This window comes from Triturus cristatus, chromosome 4_1 (assembly GCF_964204655.1).
Source record: "Triturus cristatus chromosome 4_1, aTriCri1.1, whole genome shotgun sequence".
Lineage (NCBI taxonomy): Eukaryota > Metazoa > Chordata > Amphibia > Caudata > Salamandridae > Triturus > Triturus cristatus.
The window spans coordinates 706,872,015-706,893,113 of record NC_140585.1 but is presented as its reverse complement, the minus strand read 5'-3'; the positions used below and the strand labels follow the sequence as shown (position 1 = coordinate 706,893,113).

Below are 21,099 nucleotides of genomic sequence, written 5' to 3'. Positions count from 1 at the left end.
GCATTGCCCCTTGTATAGCAGGATCTGGTGGTGGCTATGCTCAAACGCTATCTAGCAGCTCTGTCTACATTCATGTGCATTCCTGATCACCTGTCCCTGTTTATATTGCCACTAGTGGTGCTTTTTTCGAAAGGCTTGCCATATTTGTTTACTCCCACTCTGTGGGTGCTCTGTGCAGTTTGAACCTTGTTTTGAATTTCTTGATGGTATCTTCATTAGAGCTGTTGCATGGTTCAGCTTCTAACTCTTTCTAAAAACCGTTCAGTTGTTGGCAATTACTACTGCATAAATGTCCTTTCATGTCACCTACCATTGACTGTTTTCTCTTCTCATAAGTTGGTTCCTCGAACCTGACCATCCTTCTTCACCATGGTGGTTTCAGCCTTTTATTGATATGGGAAAAAGGGAACACCGGGCACAGTGTAAGATGCACAATAGTTGCAAATTGACTCCCAATTATACAGAATTACCTCGAATTACAAAAACACTTAGCATGCTGACCTGACAACTCTATAACTGCATATAGTGACACAAACACATTGATATGTTCATAATCTATCTTTTTAATTAATACAAAATATAAAATATTTTTTAATTTTTTTATATTCAGCCTTTTATTGCCCACTCTTCCAACTTTCTTTCCTCTTCCATATCAACCAAGGAGGAAGAATGACTGCATAGATAAGATCGCAGGTGTGTGGTATCCTACCATGTTTACTGCATTTAACAGGACCCAGTCTGTAGGTGATCTTTTCTTTATGGACTTTGCTGGAGCCAAGAAGAGAGCTGAGAAAAGGCCAAATGCTCCATTTCACATTGGGGTATCTTATGTATCAAATCTTCTATGTCCTGGCTAAGACGCTCCCTCATGAGGGCATTTGTGGTCATTCCTGATGAGCCATTGCTGCCTCAACAGCTCTTTCAAGAGGTGTCCTAGTTGCTGATATCTGCCGGGCAACTGTGTAGCTGTCCTTGCAAATTTTTGGAAAACCTTACTGCTTCACACTGCTGGCAAGCAGTGACTGGAATATTGCCCTAAGTGTGTTTCTATGTTATTTAGTTAATTAGCAATACTCAGCCCTACATCCCTTGCCTGTATTAAATTTGGATTCGTTCATAAGGTAAAACAGCAGGAAGATAAATCTGTCTAAAGAATAAGCTGCTTACTTTTGATAATGATATCTTTGCAGCACATGTGGCTCTAGATACATCTGCTTAGCATACTCCATACTTAGCATTCTCCTCCCTTCAAGTGGTGGACTCAGTGCACATGGTCTTAAAACTTCATGTTAGATTGTTTTTTCTCCATCGGGTTCGAATATGCACCATGTGTCCTGATCATGTTTTCGGTGGCTCTGTTCAGTTACCTTTCATTCCGATCATGCCAGATTCGATCAAACTCCAGTATCTTCGTCTCTCCGATGCACAGATGCTTTCGGCAGCAACAAATACGATTGATGCCCCATAGCATTGAAAGATTCACAGAGAATGCTCCATGGGTGACAGAATTGATACTCTTTTAGAACTGCACACGCTGCCACTTGAAATATCCCTTGACAGACCATTACGAGGTGTGACAACGCCTCTTGTCCATTGTGCCTCACCTTCTGATCCAATGGACCTTCTAGTATTGAAGGGAACGACACTGGGGACACATGAGGATGCCTCAGAGGGACATCTAAACAGCAGGCATTTCCAGTGAAGATTCCCTCTGTGCTGAAGAACAGGAAAAGACTTCCCTGCCTGGTTTCCCGTCCGCACAACCGACATCCACTCCAGAGATTTTGTTATAGGAAGAGAGGAGATGGGGGATATCGACCCTGCCGAAGACTGGCCCTTGCCCAGGGCTTTAAATCTTTGGCCCCTAAGCCCCATATTACCAAGCTGGGACTACAAAAGAAGTCCCACGCTGAGATAGAGCCCTGCAGCTGAGGGAGTCAGCCGTCTGATCCAGAGCACGAATGCCACTGGTTCTTTGACCTCCATGAACCATTCGAGCTGCTCAAAGGGCTCAGAACAATATCCCACCCAAAATCGACACGAGAGGCTCCATCGGTGCTGGTGCACAAGACCCCATCATTAGTGAAACCTGCTTGTATGTTGAAGCCTACCTTAATGCCAAAGCGGACCTCGCGGTCTCCATTGACGTCTGGGCTCCAACAGGATCTCAATGCCAGACATAAGTGCCAGTTCACCCACCCAGTCACAGGCAAAATAATTACAAAACTGTCTCGACTACCGCCTCTGGAACCTCTTGCTCGTAAGAGGAGACTGGCATTCAAGGGGAACCTTTGTGCAGGCCCCCTTCACCAAGCCACTACCAAAAAAGTACAAGGGCACAGCCACTAGTTGTCTTCCTCTGCCATTTAGCCCACCTCCACTACCAAACTCTGCTCCGCCACCATTACCACCTGGCCAATGCACACCTGCCGTCCTGCCTCCAGCAAAGTCACTAAGGGGGTCCTCTTTTGTATTGAGAGCCAAGTACTTCCTGTGGCTCATTTCACCCTTATGACCAACTGTCAGCCCAGGACCCACTAATGATCCCTGGATTTACTACACTGTGGATCTCCCCCGGGTGAGCCCAATCTAGGACATTACCCAGTCAGGACCTCACCCCCTAACTACACCGCAGCCTATCATGAGGTCATTTAGATGGCTACAGCCTTTCACAAGGTTGGCATCCATGTCATCCAGGCAGAGGATGACTTCTAGAGATGCACTCCAAATCTGAATATACTGTCCAACTCCTTCTCATTCTCAATGGCATTCTAAAATCTGCTCCTAACCATTTCAAGGAGCCTGTCAAGGCTAGGGTATTTACCCTGAGGGTTGAAAATGAATTCAAACCTTCTCTTAGCAGCCCAACGTATATTAAGAGGCAGGTTCAACCTAACTCTGTAAGTGAATACCACCCATGAGCACACCTCCACCCAGCCCTCCTGTGATGTTCCTCCTACAGAAATGGAGCGCAAGAAGATAGACGAAGTAGTCAAGAGAGTGGCAGTTAAAGTGGCAGTTCCCTGTCTGATAGGCAGTTTGTTGGCACTCTTCTCGTGCTATAACAGGGCACATTGATAGGTAAATCAAGGCTTCTTTAAGCACCTCCTGGAGTCTGAGGGTAAATTCTCCTTTAACACCAGCATCCTCTACATGTTGATACCACCAGAGATGCAGCGTCTAAGGTATCAATACCAGCGTCCTACTTGAACACCATGCTTGACTCCATATTTTTGGGTTCAAGCCTGAGGTCTAGCCTCATTTCCTCAACCTCCCACTAGACGGGGAGCACTTTTTTGGGCCCCAGGTTGACAAGAATATTCAAGAAAATCAAACAAGATTCGGAGACAGCAAAGTCCATGGGTGCACTTCAGACTACTCTGCATAGGGTTTCCTTTTGTAAGCAGCTGCTTAGAGGGAATGCGCCACCACCACCTCACCTGAGCAATTCAAATCCTGCCACAGACAGCAGTAGGCTTACCACCAGCAAGCTGGGAGGGATACAATTGCTGTGTAGTTCCTACCAATCCGTAGGTCCTGCTCATTGTTCGGACAACATAAACTATAAACTAAGGATTTGGTGTCAAGACTGATTCCAGACACCACCACAGAATATGTTGGCCTATAGACCAGCTAGCTCACAGTGCCACCGTAAGCTCCCCTAACCTACCTACCAGGGAGCGAATGGTTTCTGGCAACCACTGAAAATGACAACCCCGATTCCTCAGGAATCGTGGAAACGGTACAGGACCTTACGCTCAGTCACTTGTGCTTACTTATTCTCAATATACAGAGAATACACAGTGAGACGTTTTCAATAATATTTCTTGAACCAACGTTATTCTTGCATAAAATACGTGTGTTACAATGATTAGTAGACAGAAGCGGATAAACGTAATTACAAGCACCAACAGGGTAAATAGTAGATATTGTTCTACCATGGTGCTAAACAATTGTATATATGCAGACATATAAACAAGGCCATAATCTAGCATACTCCTATTATGCCAACCCTAATCTATGCAAATCTAGAGTGTGTGTAGGTGTAGAGCCACGAATCCCCCCCAAGGGACAATTCAACCTTATTACCTGATGGGATAGCGTGAAGGACCCTGTCTTGGTCATGAACTGGACACCCCTTTCAAGGTGTCAGATTGCTTTATGGTGATTTCTCAACATGCAAGGACGTTCTGTGTCAGCAAAAGAGTCTCCTCTACTAATCCATCAGGATGCTCATCTTTTATAATAGAAAGCAGCCTTGTGGTGTACGCATAGATGTAGATAGCCCTGTCGCCCCTTGAATGAAGATAATGATGACAATTGTACGTAGTAAGGAACAAGACTTTGTACATGTTGTTCAGGGAGTTGTAATAATGTTGGGCGAAGCTAGATGTAAAACAAGTTTGGTTTCAGAGAAACAAATCCAACATTGTCATGCATGCAAATGTCTGCAAAAGGTCACAGCTTGGAAATGTTATTTGTGAGGACAATGTAAGAAATGAGCTGCTTCGCGGCATGGGCCTAACCCGTGAATATAACACAATAAGTGCTCCTACTGGGATAACAGAGGTTGTGACATGGCCCTCGAGGGGAGGGCCTCGATCAGCCGGCGGGGGGGGGGGGGGAAGGGGGGCATACTCAACTTCCTCTCTTGCTGGGAGGAACTTGCATCCGACAAATGGGTCCTAGCCATTGTCTAACATGGCGGTTACCTCGAACTACCCCTCCAACATCTCAGCCTACACTCACACACTCAGCAAAAAACACATCTCTCCTTCAGGAAGAAGTGTGGGCCCTTCTATAAAAGGGCATACAGAGAGGGTGTCCTCACAACACCAAGGGAATGTGTCTACTCTACTTTTTTAGTCCCCAAAAGGGACGGATCCAACAGGGTCGTCCTCGACTTGAAGCCCCTCGATCGCTACATCCTTTAAAAGCACTTTCCTAGACATCTCTTCACGGAGCGATTTCAAGATGGCACTCAATGTCAATGGTGCTTATTTCCACATGCTTATCCACCCTCCTCATCTACGGTACCTTCACTTTGTGGTACGTGGACAACACTGCAAATTCAAAGTACTTCCTTTCTGCGTCACAGCAGCTCCAAGGGTGTTTACAAAGTGCCTAGCAGTGGTGGCTGTGCACTTGAGATTGGAAAGCATTCATGCCTTTCCCTCTCTCAACAGTTGACTGATCAAGAGCAGCAGCTAGCCTTAGTGTGTAGCACACATTCAAACAGCAACGTCCCTGGACAGCCTGAGCTTTATCATGAACTTTACCAAGTCCCAATTGTAGCCTCTCGAAATACAACCCTACCTAGGGTTCATATTGGATGCAGTCACATGGAAAGCTTACCCACATCAGTAGTCATTTACATCCTTTCAGTGCATGCTTCCTCTTTTTCAGGTCAATCATCAGCTCACAGCCCAGACTGTTGTGCCTTCTAGAACTTATAACTTCTTCACACAAGTCTTAATGTGCACCCCTTCCAGGAGTACCTCACGACTAGGGTTGTCTCAAGCGGAAGGTCACTGGGATTGTCTAGTGTTGGTATAGGCCAAAGTGGATTGCTCACTGCAGCGGTGAAACTGCAACAACCTATTCACCATTACCACAGACTCCTCTCACAAGGCAGGGAGCGCATCTCAACAATGTGGCTGTTCAGGGAATGTGGCCCTCTCAACAACTGGATTGCCACTTTAACTATTTGGAACTGTTGGCCATTCAAGCAAGCCTCCTTACAAGTCATTCAGTGCAAAATGGTCCTCATCAAAACAGCCAACTTGATCGCCATGTACTACCCACAGATGCAGGGCGGCACATATTCTCTGTCAGATATCTGTTTTAGTCCAGGGCATTTGGCTTCCAGCACTCCACCACAAAATTCACCTCATGGCAGAGCATCTGCAAAGGTGGAAAATGACTTTCCATACCTGCTCAACAGGATGCATCTACATATCCAGAAGTGGCAACTCCACAGTGGGTTTGTTGGGGCATCCCACAGATAGACCTGATGCCAACCCTAGAAAACACAAAATGCCCAAACTCTGCCCACAGCTACCCTCAGTCCATGGGCAATGCACTATGGATGAATTAGTATTATTTGCCTATGCTTTTCCACCTTTCCGTTTTCTTTCCTACATGGTGAGGAAACACAAGAAAACATAACTAACCCTCGTTCTAGTAGTACCAACCTGGGTCACCAATCCTGGTATTCCACCCTCCTGGAGATGTTAATCAGCCATCACAAGACACTCTTGCCGGACCTTGTCCTGCAGGTTGAGTTGGGCTTCTGGGTCCCGAACAGCCCAGCTTTGGGATTTGGCACTGGAGGTCCTAGAATTCGGGTACCTCAGCTTTCCTCAATAATGTATGTCCATTTTTAAGAAGCTCAATAGCCCGCAGCAACAGCCTACTGCTGTCTGTGGCCCGTAGAAACACGTGCTTGTTACACAGCAAAACGGAAAAGGTTATTAATCACTGCATCACCAACAACCAGGACCAATAAACCCTAATGTTCAGGATATTATTGCCTGTGTTTTGCACTTACAGAAAGCAGGCCTTTCCAAACACCTTTATTCGCCTCCACTAAGCTGCAGTCGAAGCTTACATGCTGAACAGGAACCACTTGTCCCACTTCAGAATTCCAGTTATTAAGACATTCATGGAGGGTCTCAAGAGGGTAATACCTTCTAGAGTGCCTCCTGCTTCCGGTTAAAATCTCAATGGAGTCCTCACACGGCTTATGGATCCATCTTTTGAACCTATTTATTCATGTTCCCTTCAGTTCCTCTCCTGGAAGGTGGCCTCCCTCGTAGACATTACATTGCTTAGACGAATTTACAAATGCTAGTGTTCACCCATCAAGAGCCCTTCATCCAGGTCCACAAGGACAAGGTTTTTCTTAGAACCAGTCTGAAGTTCCTCCCTAAGGTGGTACCATCCTTTTACCTTTACCACACCATAGACCTCCCAGTCTTCTTGGGGCAGCCAGATTCTATTGCACAGACAGCATTCCACACATTAGATGTCAAAAGATCTTATGTACTATATTGACAAGATGTTCCATTCCATTAATTGGGTCAACTCTTTGTCTCCTTTGCAAAGCGTCAGAGAGGACAACCCATCTCCAAGGTAGGTGCATACCTATGTGGATAGTCCAATATATTTTATACAGGCTATCCAAAAAGCAAAGAGGATTCTACCTGCTCTACCCAGAGCACACTCCAGCCACAAACAAGCATTTGCAATGCAATAGGTCTCGCTTGAGCTATTGGCATTTAAAATGACAATGCCTATTGACTTTAACAAAGCTTTTTTTTTCCTGGCTCTGAACGGAAAAAATAAGGTACTGGTCCATGAATGGAGAAGCTGTGCAGATGCTTAGGTTATTTGCTAAACAAAATGAATATGTAATCCCTTCTATCTCCCCGGATCAACTGCAGGCCCCCGTCCAGCCCATAGAAATGCAGTGGGCATGTATGTAGGTTCATCAAAAAGAAATAGATCAAGGGACATGGAGTTAAAATGTGCCTGTTTTCGTTTACATGTGCTCAACCATTTTCATTCATGTGCCGAATTAGCCTCTTTTCTTTTCTTATAAATGAGTGCAGTTGTGGGATGACAGCCACCAATCTGCACAGCGAAGAAGCACAGCAATTTATTACCATGTAACTTTTTCTCTACATGCTGCATTGCTAGCACGCATTTGTTTGCGCGCACTGTCCCTTGAAGTGAGCACATAATGCATTTGGTACGCTTTGCGCAAGAGCTTTGAAAGTCATTCTGAGATTACACCAATAAAAGGCCTCTGGCCAGCTAATTAGTTTTCACCTAAGTGCATGGTCAAAAAATAATTAAAAAGATGAAGACCTCTTGCTTAAGTCACTTATCTTTTTTTTCAGATCTCTACTGTGTATGCTGTTATGAGTCGCCATTTCAGTGTTTTGCAAACACTTTTATTCTTAGAAAGAGAGCAAAACTCAGTTGTAATTTTAAATGGCATAAACGTGTGCTTGAATGACGAGCATTTGCAATGCATTAGGTGTCGAATTTGCGAGAGTTTAAGCTATTGGCATTGGGGCATTGTCATGTACAATGCCAATAGCTTAAACTCGTGTAAATGCAAGACCTATTCAAAGAAGCGGCCTCCATTGTGTTGGGCTGCTTAGAAAGTGAAATCTCGCACAGCGCTCTGAATGTTGCAGGAAGCATGTCCTGCCTGCAGTAGAAGAAACGATTTAAAGAACATGGTGGTTACAGACTAAACAAAGACTCACTGTGTAGCAACCGAAGTAAAAGGGCCAGTCAGTATGGGAGGTAACAAATGCAGACAAGGCGGTACCAAGGAGGGACTAACAAGCCTATTTACAATTCAGAAGCCATCATTTACAAAGGACAATGACACAAGTCAATTAAAAATATGGGCTGAGTGGGTGGGGCTTCAAAGCCATACTCCACTACTGCATGCCTCGCAGTAGCGCATGCGCTGCCCAGGCTCGACCTAAAAAGGAGTGACCATGGCCTTCCTAGGAAACATCCTGCCAGTGAATATTTTTAAAGCATCCTCCTGGTCAACACCACACACCTTTACCAAGCATACTGTGAGGACATGTTAGCAAGTCAATATTCCAGGGGGGGGGGGGGGCAGACGGGGGTGTTAAAAACCTTTTTTAGAAATCTGCTTCATTCACACTCTAACCACCACTTCTTCTGGAGAGCACTGTTTTACAGTCAATGGTAAACGTGTTTTCATGGAAAATTCTAGTTACCCTGTAAGCATCTGTTCATAGCGTGTAGTGCTATTGATTCGGTTTCACCCGCCCTGCTCATCATGTTTTTTTGTAGATCTTGTACTTTTTGTATTTCACTGCTGCACCTTAATTTATATTCACACTCCATACAGACTCTAACCAGCTGTGCTAAAAACGATCTAACATGGAGTACGTGCCCAAGTGCATTGTTCACTTAGAGGAGCCGCCACTCCACAACTTATGAATCAAGAGACTGCTAAGAGAAAAAACACCTTTTACATGTTCGGGCCCAACACTAGCTAGCAGGAGTATGCCAAACATACAGCACTACACACTACAAACAGATGCTTACATAGTAAGTAGCATTTTCCTTCTGGTGGATACATAATTTTCCTACAGATTGTTCACCGCTCCCTGCCCTCTCACCCATGTTCAGCTAGTTCTGTGATTAATAAGATCCCTAGGTATGCAGAAATGTTCTGTGCCATATTTATTGCTGTTGTGCTACTCTCAGTTCCTTCCACTTTAATTGAGCAAAAAAGATTTTCAGAAACGGATGTCATCCCTCTCGTTGGTGCCTAATGTAGCCCAGTGTTGTCATGTTTGGAACAGGAATCGGGGCTTGAGATGTGTGGTGTCATCTTACGCTGCTGGAGAGTAAATGTGGGAAAAAGCTTAAAAGGAATATTCAAAAGGGGAGTGTTCTCTGGAGTGATTCTCTCCTCTCTCAGTGGCAGTGCAGAGAGAAGGAAACTTCCTATAGATGCTTTGTTAGTCACTGGAAGAATGGAAACAAATCCTCTATCAGGCGTGATGTCTGCACAAAACTATGACTGATGGAGGATGGTGATTGGGGATTCTTTAATGTTGCCCATGTCTTCTTCAGGTCTGGATAAACCCAAAGGAGCTGGAGGAAGGCAAGTATGTCGAGCCATTCTCCATTTCACCACTGCCTTCTAGTCACTTGAGAGCTATGTGGGTTTTGGGGCCAGCTTATCATATACTATTCAATTGCTTTTTCTGGTCTCTGGAGTTGTGTGTGATGCGGGGTGCTAGACCTGACACCTTGGGTGGTAGACCTCTAATTGGTTTGCCTTCACCCCTCCTGTTTTACTGAATTCATTGTTATTGGCTTTAGAACTCTGTGCACCGTACCACTGCCAGCCAGTTTTAATGTGTTTGTGCTTTCTCCCTCAAGCACTGTACAATTAGTCTACACCTATTTGGCACATTTAATTTACTTTCAAATCCCTATTAAATGGTACTACATGTACTCAGGGCCGGAAAATGTAATTCTATTAGTTGGCCTGCAGCACTCATTGTGCCACCCAATCAATCAGGGGGTTTATAGAGCGCGCTACTCATCCGTGAGGTTTCAGGAGGGTGGGGGGGAGGGAGTAGGCAGCTCCGGCTCAGTCGAAGAGCAGGGTCTTGAGGTCCTTCCTGAAGACGTGCAGATTCGGGGAGCGTCTGATGCTGATTGGGAGCTCGTTCCAGGTCTGGGCTGCGATGTAGGAGAAGGCCCTTCCTCCTGCTCTGCTTCTGCGGATGCTGGGGATCTCTGCTAGGGCAAGGTCGGCGGATCGGAGATTTCTTTTGGCTGCATGGAAGCAGACTCTCATTGAGGTATTTGGGTCCGATGTTGTGGAGGGATTTGTAGGTGTGGGTGAGAAGCTTGAAGGGTATTCTCTTCTCGACGGGGAGCCAGTGAAGGTCACGAAGATGTTGAGTCATGTGTTCGTGCCGAGGGGTCCTGAGAACGATTCTGGCTGCGGCATTCTGGATGGTTTGGAGCCTGTGTAGAAGGGTCCTGTTGATAGCATAAAGGGCGTTTCGGTAGTCCAGTCTTCTGGTTATGAGTGCGTGGGTGATGGTTTTTCTGTGCTCGGTGGGGATCCATTTGAAGGTCTTTTGGAGGATGCGGAGGCAGTAGTAGCTGGTGGGGGCGACTGTATTAATCTGGCGGGTCATGATAAAACATGTATTGTGTTTGCCACTGCAGCTTGCAGTGCCGTTTTAAACTGCCATTTAAACCTGGCACAATAAACCTTTTGCCATTTAATAAGTGAAGTTTGTAGATGGGAAATTGATGTTTACACAAATTAATTGTATTTTAAATTCCTTTTTGATAATAAAATCGTATTTTAAGTCACAATTCTGAAAATACCAGTTTTAGAAAGGTGTTGTAACCATTTGTGCCTTCCTGGGTCACGTGACTCAACAGGGTACTCAATTTGGGCAGGATGGACCAGGATGGTGGGGGTGAGGGAGAGAGCTGTGCCTTGCCTACTTACACTTCAAGGGTCTTACGTCCAGTGCACACAAAGGAACCTGACACTAGTCACCTCAGACTTCTTGGATCCTTGACGGGGTGAGGGAAAAACTTTCAAAAACAGGCTGGGGGGCAGTATATGGAATCTCACTACTTCAAAGGGTGGCACATGGTATAAATATTAGACCTCCTGAGCCACTCATCAGACCACTTCGGAAGCTGTGGAAAATTCAGAAGTCGGACTGCCCTGCCACTGGTAGGGATGTGCTTCCGCTGAAAAAATTACCTTTCTCTCTGAGAAACGAAGGTTGGTCCTGCTTACTGAAACTTGGACCACCAGAGTGACTTCAAGGGTTAATTGGCTGGCTTTCTGTGTGAGTTATAGGGACACAACAAGCTACAAAGACCTATACTGCATCTGCCCAGCTGACCAGACTTAACTGGACCTGCCTGTGCCCAGCTGCTTGCCTGAGTCCGGATCCCCATGAGGTGCCCTCCTGGGAACTGGACCTTAGGTTGGCATCAAAGTGCACTCCTCATCGCCTGGTCAGCAACTTTGTTGAAGTTGACCGCCGCAAACCGACAGCAGACCTCGCATTGCAGTTTAACACCAGACTTCGCTTCATGGCTGCTGATCAACGGCTTCATCAGACCCTACACAGCACAACACAGCTTTATACCGAACCTCGCATTACAGCTCCTGCTTAGCGGCCTCCTCAAAACCTAAACAGTTTGACACCAGATATCGCCTTGCCGCTCTTCATTGGAACCAACACAAGTCGACCTCGCATCGAGGACACAAGGTACAACTCTCAGTGGGACAAACCTGGTCCCTGTATCCGGCCTGCGCCCCATCACGGTTGGCCTAGACTTTGTCCCAGTCTGGTGCAACCAGATAACCACAGTTGGCGCTTTGTACTTTTTGGCATTGCCTTTACTTTATACTTTGAAAGTGCACATCTTCTGCTCTACTAATGAGAGTTTGCTAGTTTTGCTGTCTTTGTTTAAGTAAAATTGACTCTATTTTTTTGTAGTGTGTTTTCACTTTTTTACTGTTTGAGCGTTGCATAAATGCTTTACATGATGCCTTTACATATGCTGGACATCTTTATGCCAAGCTACCAGATGGTTAAGGACAGGTTACTTTAGTGACTTTAATGGTTCATCTTGACAAGGTTGTGTTTAATACTTGACTGGGACTGCCACCCCTCTCAACTTATAACCCAGCTTCTTACACGGAGGAAAAGCAGGGAAATTACCAATTTTTCAAGTAATATCACAGCACCTGGAAAAAAAGGTTTGATTGTCACTTTTGTGGCATAATAGCAGTGTTTAACTGTATTTCAAATCCAGCCTTCACATTCAGGTTTTAAATAGTAGCCATACGCAATCGAAGTAATTTGGGAGGGGATGTATTTCTGTGTGTCTTTGTGTTTCTGTAGAGTGAATAAGAACAAGTTTGTCCGTGTGTGAAAAAAACATTAACAGTATATATTTTCTCTTCTCCTTTTACTATAGTCCAGAAGGCCAGCCTACCCTTCTTCCACCTGAACATGTGCAAGAATTGAACTGGAGATCTACAGGCATGCTGAATTGTATTCAGAGGTTTTTTGCTCATCACATGATAGAGACTTATGGTTGTGACTATTCGACAAGTGGGCTTTCGTTGGACACTCTTCATTCTAAGCTTAAATCCTTCTTGGAACTCCGTACAGTAGATGGACCTAGACATGATACCTATATTCTGTACTACAGTGGACACTCCCACAGTAGTGGAGAATGGGCATTAACAGGTAAGCAGTTAGGTGTGTAATTAATTTCGATAACATTTCTTATTAGGTTATAATTTTTATTTTGGTCTTTAAAGAGTATATCTACGTTCCAGACCAGTACAACTGCAAGCAATTCTGCACAACTCGAAAAATGTTTTTACTCTCTCACCCTAGCTAGTTATTTATTGATATGTATGTTGGTCTCTTTACTTGAAGAAAGCAACTAGTATTCTAATACGGCAGTGGCCGTATCTCTTTCAACTTAATTCATTTTTAAAGTCTGAGATTTACAAGCAGAGCTGTGAGTGACTTGTGCTGATCGAGGAATGAAATCATTGTATAACACTACTAGTAAATTCAATATGCCACATCACAATTTCTGTATTGCTTTAGATGACCGTGGTTTGATCTTCTAACCATTCGTGCTCGACTTGCCATACTAGAAGCTTTTTTGTTATTGTATGGCACTGGGCTACCTCACACTAACCTGCCTCTGAATTATTTGGTACGCAACACAGTATAGGGTTACCCCGCGTTCTTCAGAACCTTGTTAAAGTATAGAACACATATAAATGTGTTCTATTAAATCAACTTTCAAATAAAATTTACTTAGTAAATGTAACTATATATATCCTCCCACTGAGCCAAAGTAGTTCCTACACCTTTCACATAAACACTGACACTTTTTTTTTTTAATGAAGTGCTCGTGCAAAGAAGTGCGTATGCTAGAACAATTGCTTATATACAATTGATCTCCACATATTTGACAATCTGTCCAATAGTACAATGTACAGCTCTTTGGGCTGTTTAGTAACAAATACAATCTCCTAGTGACTGCTATGATCTCCTCTTTTTTGTTTTTATTACATGACTCTTTCTACGTATTTGCGACAGGAGTCGGCGCCATTTTGGCTCATTGGTAGGGTATGTATTCTGCACTCACACAAAGTGAATTATGTTTGAAAGTTGATCTTACAGAACCCCTCTGTATATGTTCAGCAGGATTGGCAGGCCTTGCGAGACAGTTTTTTTGCTTTTTAAGATGCTGGGACTTTAGAAAATTATCTATCTATCTATCTATCTATCTATCTCTCTATCTATCTATCTATCTCTCTATCTATCTATCTCTCTATCTCCTATCTATCTCTATCTCTATCTCTATCTCTATCTCTATCTCTCCTATCTCTTCTCTTCTCTCCTATCTCTTCTCTTCTCTCCTATCTCTTCTCTTCTCTCCTATCTCTTCTCTTCTCTCCTATCTCTTCTCTTCTCTCCTATCTCTTCTCTTCTCTTCTATCTCTTCTCTCCTATCTCTTCTATCTCTTCTCTCCTATCTCTCCTATCTCTTCTCTCCTATCTCTTCTATCTCTTCTCTCCCTTCTCTCCTATCTCTTCTATCTCTTCTCTCCTATCTCTTCTATCGCTTCTCTCCTATCTCTTCTATCTCTTCTCTCCTATCTCTTCTCTTCTCTCCTATCTCTTCTATCTCTTCTCTCCTATCTCTTCTATCTCTTCTCTCCTATCTCTTCTATCTCTTCTCTCCTATCTCTTCTATCTCTTCTCTCCTATCTCTTCTCTCTTCTCTCCTATCTCTTCTCTCCTATCTCTTCTATCTCTTCTCTCCTATCTCTTCTATCTCTTCTCTCCTATCTCTTCTCTCCTATCTCTTCTCTTCTCTCCTATCTCTTCTCTTCTCTCCTATCTCTTCTCTTCTCTTCTATCTCTTCTCTTCTCTTCTATCTCTTCTCTTCTCTTCTATCTCTTCTCTCCTATCTCTTCTATCTCTTCTCTCCTATCTCTTCTATCTCTTCTCTCCTATCTCTTCTCTCTTCTCTCCTATCTCTTCTCTCCTATCTCTTCTATCTCTTCTCTCCTATCTCTTCTATCTCTTCTCTCCTATCTCTTCTATCTCTTCTCTCCTATCTCTTCTCTTCTCTTCTCTCCTATCTCTTCTCTTCTCTTCTCTCCTATCTCTTCTCTTCTCTCCTATCTCTTCTATCTCTTCTCTCCTATCTCTTCTATCTCTTCTCTCCTATCTCTTCTATCTCTTCTCTCCTATCTCTTCTATCTCTTCTATCTCTTCTCTCCTATCTCTTCCATCTCTTCTCTCCTATCTCTTCTATCTCTTCTCTCCTATCTCTTCTATCTCTTCTCTCCTATCTCTCCTATCTATCTATCCTTGCCTCAACCCTAAAAGACGTGTAGGATTTTGGAGCCACAATGCAGCTGTGAGAGCAGGTTAGAAGTCTGTCACACAACAGGTTTGATAATGAAAGACTAGTATGGCTGTTTGAAATTCATCACGTCTGATCAGTGACTCTGAAATGGTAGTTCGGCTAGGCATAATTACTCATTGTACAGTGCTTGAGCAATTTTGTAAAATCAGTCCAGTACTATACAATTATGATTAAAAGGTCATGGAATGGTGATTTTCTATGTTGGGCCGGTCCCCACTACCCTTCTGTTCGCTCCACTGTATAACTGCATGGGATCCCCTGTCCCATCTGACTTTACCACCTGCTTTGAGCAGGTGATGAACGTATGCAGGGGCGTAATGAAGGCAAGAGGAAGTGTTTCTATCAGGGGAAGCATCGCCCAAAACAAACTGACCCTCACGCATCTTTGCATAGTAGAAAGGCCACTTTATTTAGAACAGGTAAACTCTCAAATAACTCAGTGATTTATTTATTTTTTTTTAATTTAGAATACTGAGCCAAAACCATTTCTAACATCACATTTCCCCATTTCAAAACTTTAAACCAACCTTCCAACTTCTCTGTGTTACCTTTACCTTGTCATTATTTTCTTCCTCTATTTCCTACCCGTCTTCCTGGGATGCCGGGTAAGACTGCTCCTGCCTCACCCACCCCAAACCTTGCATATACTAAATTAATGTTGCCCAAGAGCAACCTGTCTAATAATATATATATATATATATTTTTTTTTTTTAGGGTTGGGAGGGTGGGACTTCAATTTTCCCTCTCCCCCACGCTCGCGCTTCCCTACACTACCGCACCTGACTGAAAACTAACGCGCGCGCCTCTCCCTGCGCTGCTAGCGCGGCCCGTTCCATTCGGGCGAAAAGCCCCAAGGGGAGACTGTTTCTCCGCTCCCCCTGGGGTCCCCTTCAATGTTCGTCCCCCCGTTACAAACAAAAATATAAGGCTTGGCTGCTGCTGCATGGTTTTTTTTTTTCGATTTCCCTTGTATTTTTGCCCATGCATATATTGCAGAAACAAACTGTGATACAGCTCAAAATAACTTCGTATTTGAAACACTTCAACCTCTAATATGACATGTTATGCCTTTTGCACAGTATATTCAGGTCAGCAGAGTGCATGCGCTGACTAATGAACCAGTATGTGCTTTTACACTGATTAGAGGGGAGCACCTGTGCGCACTGATGAGTCAGTGCAGAAATCTCAGAAATGTGCCTCCACCTGTGCTAATGAAGCATGCAAACAGGTTTGTGCAAAAGTGCATTTTGTTCGTGATACATTCATAGGGCCGTATCGCGATCAAGTGCACTGGTTCAAGGCTGAGCCAAGCACTAGTTTTCATGCGCCTGAGCCATCTAAAGTCCCTATATGTACCTCAGAATTTCTCAGAGTTAAGGCATGAACTTTAGGCCGAACAAGGCAGAAACGGCGATAAGAGATTGCCTCCTGTTAACAACTTATTTTGTCTAAAGTTACATTTATGAACTTAGATCGCAAAAAAGAGGTGATCAGCTCTGCGCTGTGCCAACTCAGTTCATCATGAAATGGCCCCAGTCTGAAACCGTGCACACACAAAATTGTTTTCACTTAACACCTTGACTGAAGAGACCTTGCCCCACAGTGCTGAGCCCTGTTTTTTTTTAAGCTCTTAGGGGTAGTTTACGCTGAGGACTCATAATTTTTTTTCCCCACATAAGATGTCCACGCCAAATTTTCATCCGTTACCTCCCTTCCTCCCCTCCCCCCCCCCCACAACATGATGGGAGTCTAAAGATACCCAGGGTTGGTGGATTTCGTTGGAGGGGACAGAGAAAAAAGCCAAAATATAGCTTAAGTTTCGGGGTTTCAGGAAAAATGCTCTGCCAAAAAGTTTGGGTTTGTTTTGCTAATAACTGCATCACCACAAGGTTTGGTGTGCTATAATCGCCATCTTCCCAGATTTCAGGAGCATGTGGAGCTGTATCAAACACATTTTTAAGACCGTTTTGGCATTTATTCTGAGTATTTGTGCTTTCAGCCTACTTTCAGTTTGTGTTGAAAATAGAGGTGAACCCATGGACGACAAAATTCTTAATTCAGTAAGGGGTCATTTGTGCAGATCCCTCAAGGTTTTCCCAAATAAACCAACTGTTGAAATTAAAAAGAAAACATGAAAAGTGAGTAGGAAAAAACATCCATTTGTGACAGCATTTTCATCTGTAACTTCTTGTCACAATGAGCGATTTTACAAAAGAAATGCACTAGTGCGCCCGCTAGGTCCTTTTCGTTGTGGGGATATATATACAGTTTGTAGATTTCCCCAAGAACCAGAGTTACCCAACAACAACAGAGGTGCACATCACAATGATTTTCCATTGTGTACTGAGAATAGAGCAACTTGCATGTTAATATATAGAGGGTGAAAAATGGGTGTAAAGATACCCATGTGTTTTTGAACCATACACCAGTTGCTGAAGTTTAGTAGCAATGGTTATTGTACATCTCTGAATTTGTGGGTGCCCATACTAGCATGTGATTCAGCGAACATGTTGCCAAATGTCTTCTTTCTTATACCCTGGCTTACAGTTGGAAGGCACAAATGCAGAGAAATCCAATTGGTAATAACAAATATTCTTTGCTGTGTTCCCACGCTTTTCCCGTAAAATAATGGTAATCCACATTTGTGGCTAGGCCTAGCACCTGCGACCCAATACACCCAAAAATGCAACCTGGAGACAACCTATTTTACCAGCAGAAACCATGCTTTCTCTGCAGTGTGGTTAGCTGTGGACTTGGGGCCTAAGCTCAGCGTACACTTAGGGAAACTTACTAACCCGCACATTTCTGAAAATTAGACACCTGGAAGAGTCCAGGGTGGCGTGACCAGTGGTGTACCGTTGTCATAGGGTGACATGTGGGAACTGTGTGTGGTAGGAAATTTGTGGATCCCACAGATTCCAAAACTTTCTAACACAGAAATGTGTGGAAAATCTGTGTTTTTTTTAGCCATGGTTTGTAAGGACTTTTGGATAAGAAAACCTTGAGAGGTCCATGCAAGCCACTCCACTGTGGGGGCCCCTGGTTGCAAAGTTCTAAAAAATGTTCGGGTTTGAAAGGTTTCCTTGGGAGGCAGAACAGACAAGCCCCAAAATCCAGAGCTACCCACATTGCTTTCGGTGGGAAAATGTGATTTGTCCATGTGGCTTTTTGTGCCCTCTTCCATCACCAGAGCTAGACCCCCAACAAAAATGTGGTACCATTTTTATGTGGAGGTGGAAACTCCTAGTGGTTGAGAATTTCTTGATCACAACAGATTCCAGAAATTTCCATTACAAAATGTAAATAAATGAGGGATCTTACCCATGAACACAAATTTTCAAGTTTTGCCGGGCAATGTGAGAAAGCGAATGTGAACAATGCAAGTTACACTACCCTGGACAACTCCGGGTATTCAGTTCTCAAAAATGTGAGGGGTTGTAACTGTACTTGCAAAGTAAAACCACCACTTAGACAGGTTGGCTTAGGCACCTGCAGAAGTGCTGGCTTCAAAGAGCAAATACTAATCACAGTATCAGAATTTTGAACCCAGGACGACTGAAGGTTAGCCATAAAGCTACAACAAGGCAACAACCACTTTATGGGCAATGCACGCTCCATTAACACGCCACACACAGGATTTTAATACTACTAGCCACAGGCCCAATCCCGCACAACAGTACACTAACATCAACATACCGTCACCATTCATTGCACTTGTGCTCATGATGGAACCATTCTGTCATGAGCACAGAAGGGGTTACACACACATATATATATATATATATATATATATATATATATATATATATATATATATATATATATATATATATATGTATATATATGTATATATGTATGTGTATGTATGTGTGTATATATATGTGTGTATATATATGTGTATGTGTATATAACAAGGTGTATTGATGAATCAGTGGCTGTATGAGTGCCTGTATGGATGATTCAGTGGGTGCATGACTGACCGAATAAGTGATTGATTAGCTGTCTCAGTGAATGTATGGGGGAGTGACTAGGTTTTGGGAATGTCTCTATCATTCTGTCAGATGGTGTAAGTGGCTGTATGGGCTGGTGAGTGCATACGTGAGTGGCTGGATGGGTGATTGATTGGGTGTCTGAGTATCTGTATGAGTGGCTGGGTGAGAGGGTGTGTGACTGCCTGCCTGCATGGATGAGTGAGTGGGCGAATCAGTGGCTGTATGGGTTAGTGAGTGTGTAAGTGAGAAGCTGCATAGGTGACTGAGTGTGTGTGTGTATGGGTGTGTCGGTGAGTGAGTGAATGAGTGTGTCATTGGTATATGGGTGAGTAACTGGATATGTAAAAGGCAGTATATGTAAGTGTTGGAGTATATGAGTGACTGTGTGGGAGAGGGATTGTGATAGCTGTATGGGTTAGTGTGTGCTTGTGTCAGTGACTCTATAGGTGAGTGAGTATGTTAGTATCTGTATGAACTAGTGAGTGATTGCATATAACTGCGAAGGTGAGTACTTGGCTGTGTGAGTGACTCTAAGTGGGTGAGTAGGTGTGTGAGTAGGTCTATGAGTGACTGACACCTACTTGCTTTTTTTCTTACATTTGACTGCCCTAGCATTTACTGCAGATGTCTTGTAACATGATATACTTTACTATCCAGCTCTATTAGCTATATAGCATTTTAAAACGAAGTTTTGGCATCTTTCTCCAATCCTATGAGATAAGAAGCTGCTGAACCAGTAAATACTCACCAGGGCAAGTACTTGCTCTGTTTCTACTCCATGTTTCAGCTAATCTGATACCCTGCATGTGTGATGCTGATTTTACAGAATGTTGATGGATAGTTCTAGTGTACTTTTTGAATGTCAAGTTTAAGTAAAGCCCAAAAGGGCAAAGAACAAACATATTTTGAGTTGACCTAACAAAGTAAACAGTTCACGTCTGAATGGTTGCTACATGTCATGGTTTCCATCTGATTGGCAAGTGAAACGGTCTGTTTAGTAAAAGTTTGTTTTTCCTCTGCAGGTGGTGAGACGTTCCGTCTGGACACGCTTTTGGAATGGTGGAGGGAAAAGAATGGCATTTTTTGTTCTCGACTAATAATTGTTCTTGATTGTGAAAATTCTCAACCGTGGGTAAAAGACATAAAAAAAGTTAGTAACCTTTACATTGCTGTGCAAGGAGCAGAAATGACCAAAATTGTAGATGTTGAGGATGCAGATTTTCCTCAAATAGGAGATTTCACTAAAGAATGGGTGGAATACAACTGTAACCCAGAAAATAACATCAGCTGGTCTGAAAAAGGGCGTATGGTGAAAGCAGTGTATGGGGTGTCAAGACACTGGAGTGACTATTCTCTACATTTACCAACAGAAAGCGACATTGCCAAGCACTGGATGATTTATTTCCCACGCATTACATATCCATTGGTACATTTAGCAAACTGGTTTTGTGGTCTAAATCTTTTCTGGGTTTGCAAGACGTGCTACAAATGCATGAAACGATTAAAAATGAATTGGTTTCTACCTGCTGTGCTGGACACAGGACAAGGCTTTAAGCTTGTCAAATCCCATCTGAAATCCAGAGCAACTTGATAGACCTCAAATGTTTTGCTGAAAGCCTTTGTTCTCATTTTTCCATGTATGGTTAAACAAGGTTCTCTTAAATGGCAAAGCTACTGCAGTAGCCAAGTCCCTTTTTCATCTTAGGCAGCACTCCAGGAGACTTGTTAAATATTTCACTGCACAAAGTGGTACAATTGTATGTAAACTTTGTTACTGAATTGTATATAAATATGTAAAACATGTAAATTAAAGATACTTTTGAAGACATTTTTTTTAATTGTGCATCTGTACGAGTTTACATTTATTCCACTAATGTGACTTTGAAGATTATTTCTGGCACTGGGTTAGGGTTTCTTGTGGATCCTTAAGTGTGTCTGAAATAAAAATGTCCCTGTTTTGTAATTGTGCCCATTCAAAGTTGCATGTCAGTTACTAGCTTTGTAATGTGTCTATAGGGGTACAAAAATATAAGACTTTTTAAGACCTTCATAAAACGTAAGAAGTTTCAAGAA

At 43.3% G+C, this 21,099-nt stretch overlaps 1 protein-coding gene across 1 annotated transcript in view; it reads left to right on the top strand.

Annotated features, from left to right (window-relative positions):
- The window catches only part of TMEM168 (transmembrane protein 168), a 185,529-nt gene extending 164,675 nt beyond the window's left edge, over window positions 1–20,854 (top strand). The window contains exons 4-5 of the mRNA XM_085653177.1: window positions 12,544–12,818; window positions 20,049–20,854. Coding sequence (XP_085509303.1) covers window positions 12,544–12,818; window positions 20,049–20,617 — 844 coding nt within the window. The 3' untranslated portion in view covers window positions 20,618–20,854. The remainder of the gene's footprint in view (window positions 1–12,543; window positions 12,819–20,048) is intronic.
- The last annotated feature ends 245 nt before the right edge of the window (window positions 20,855–21,099 follow it).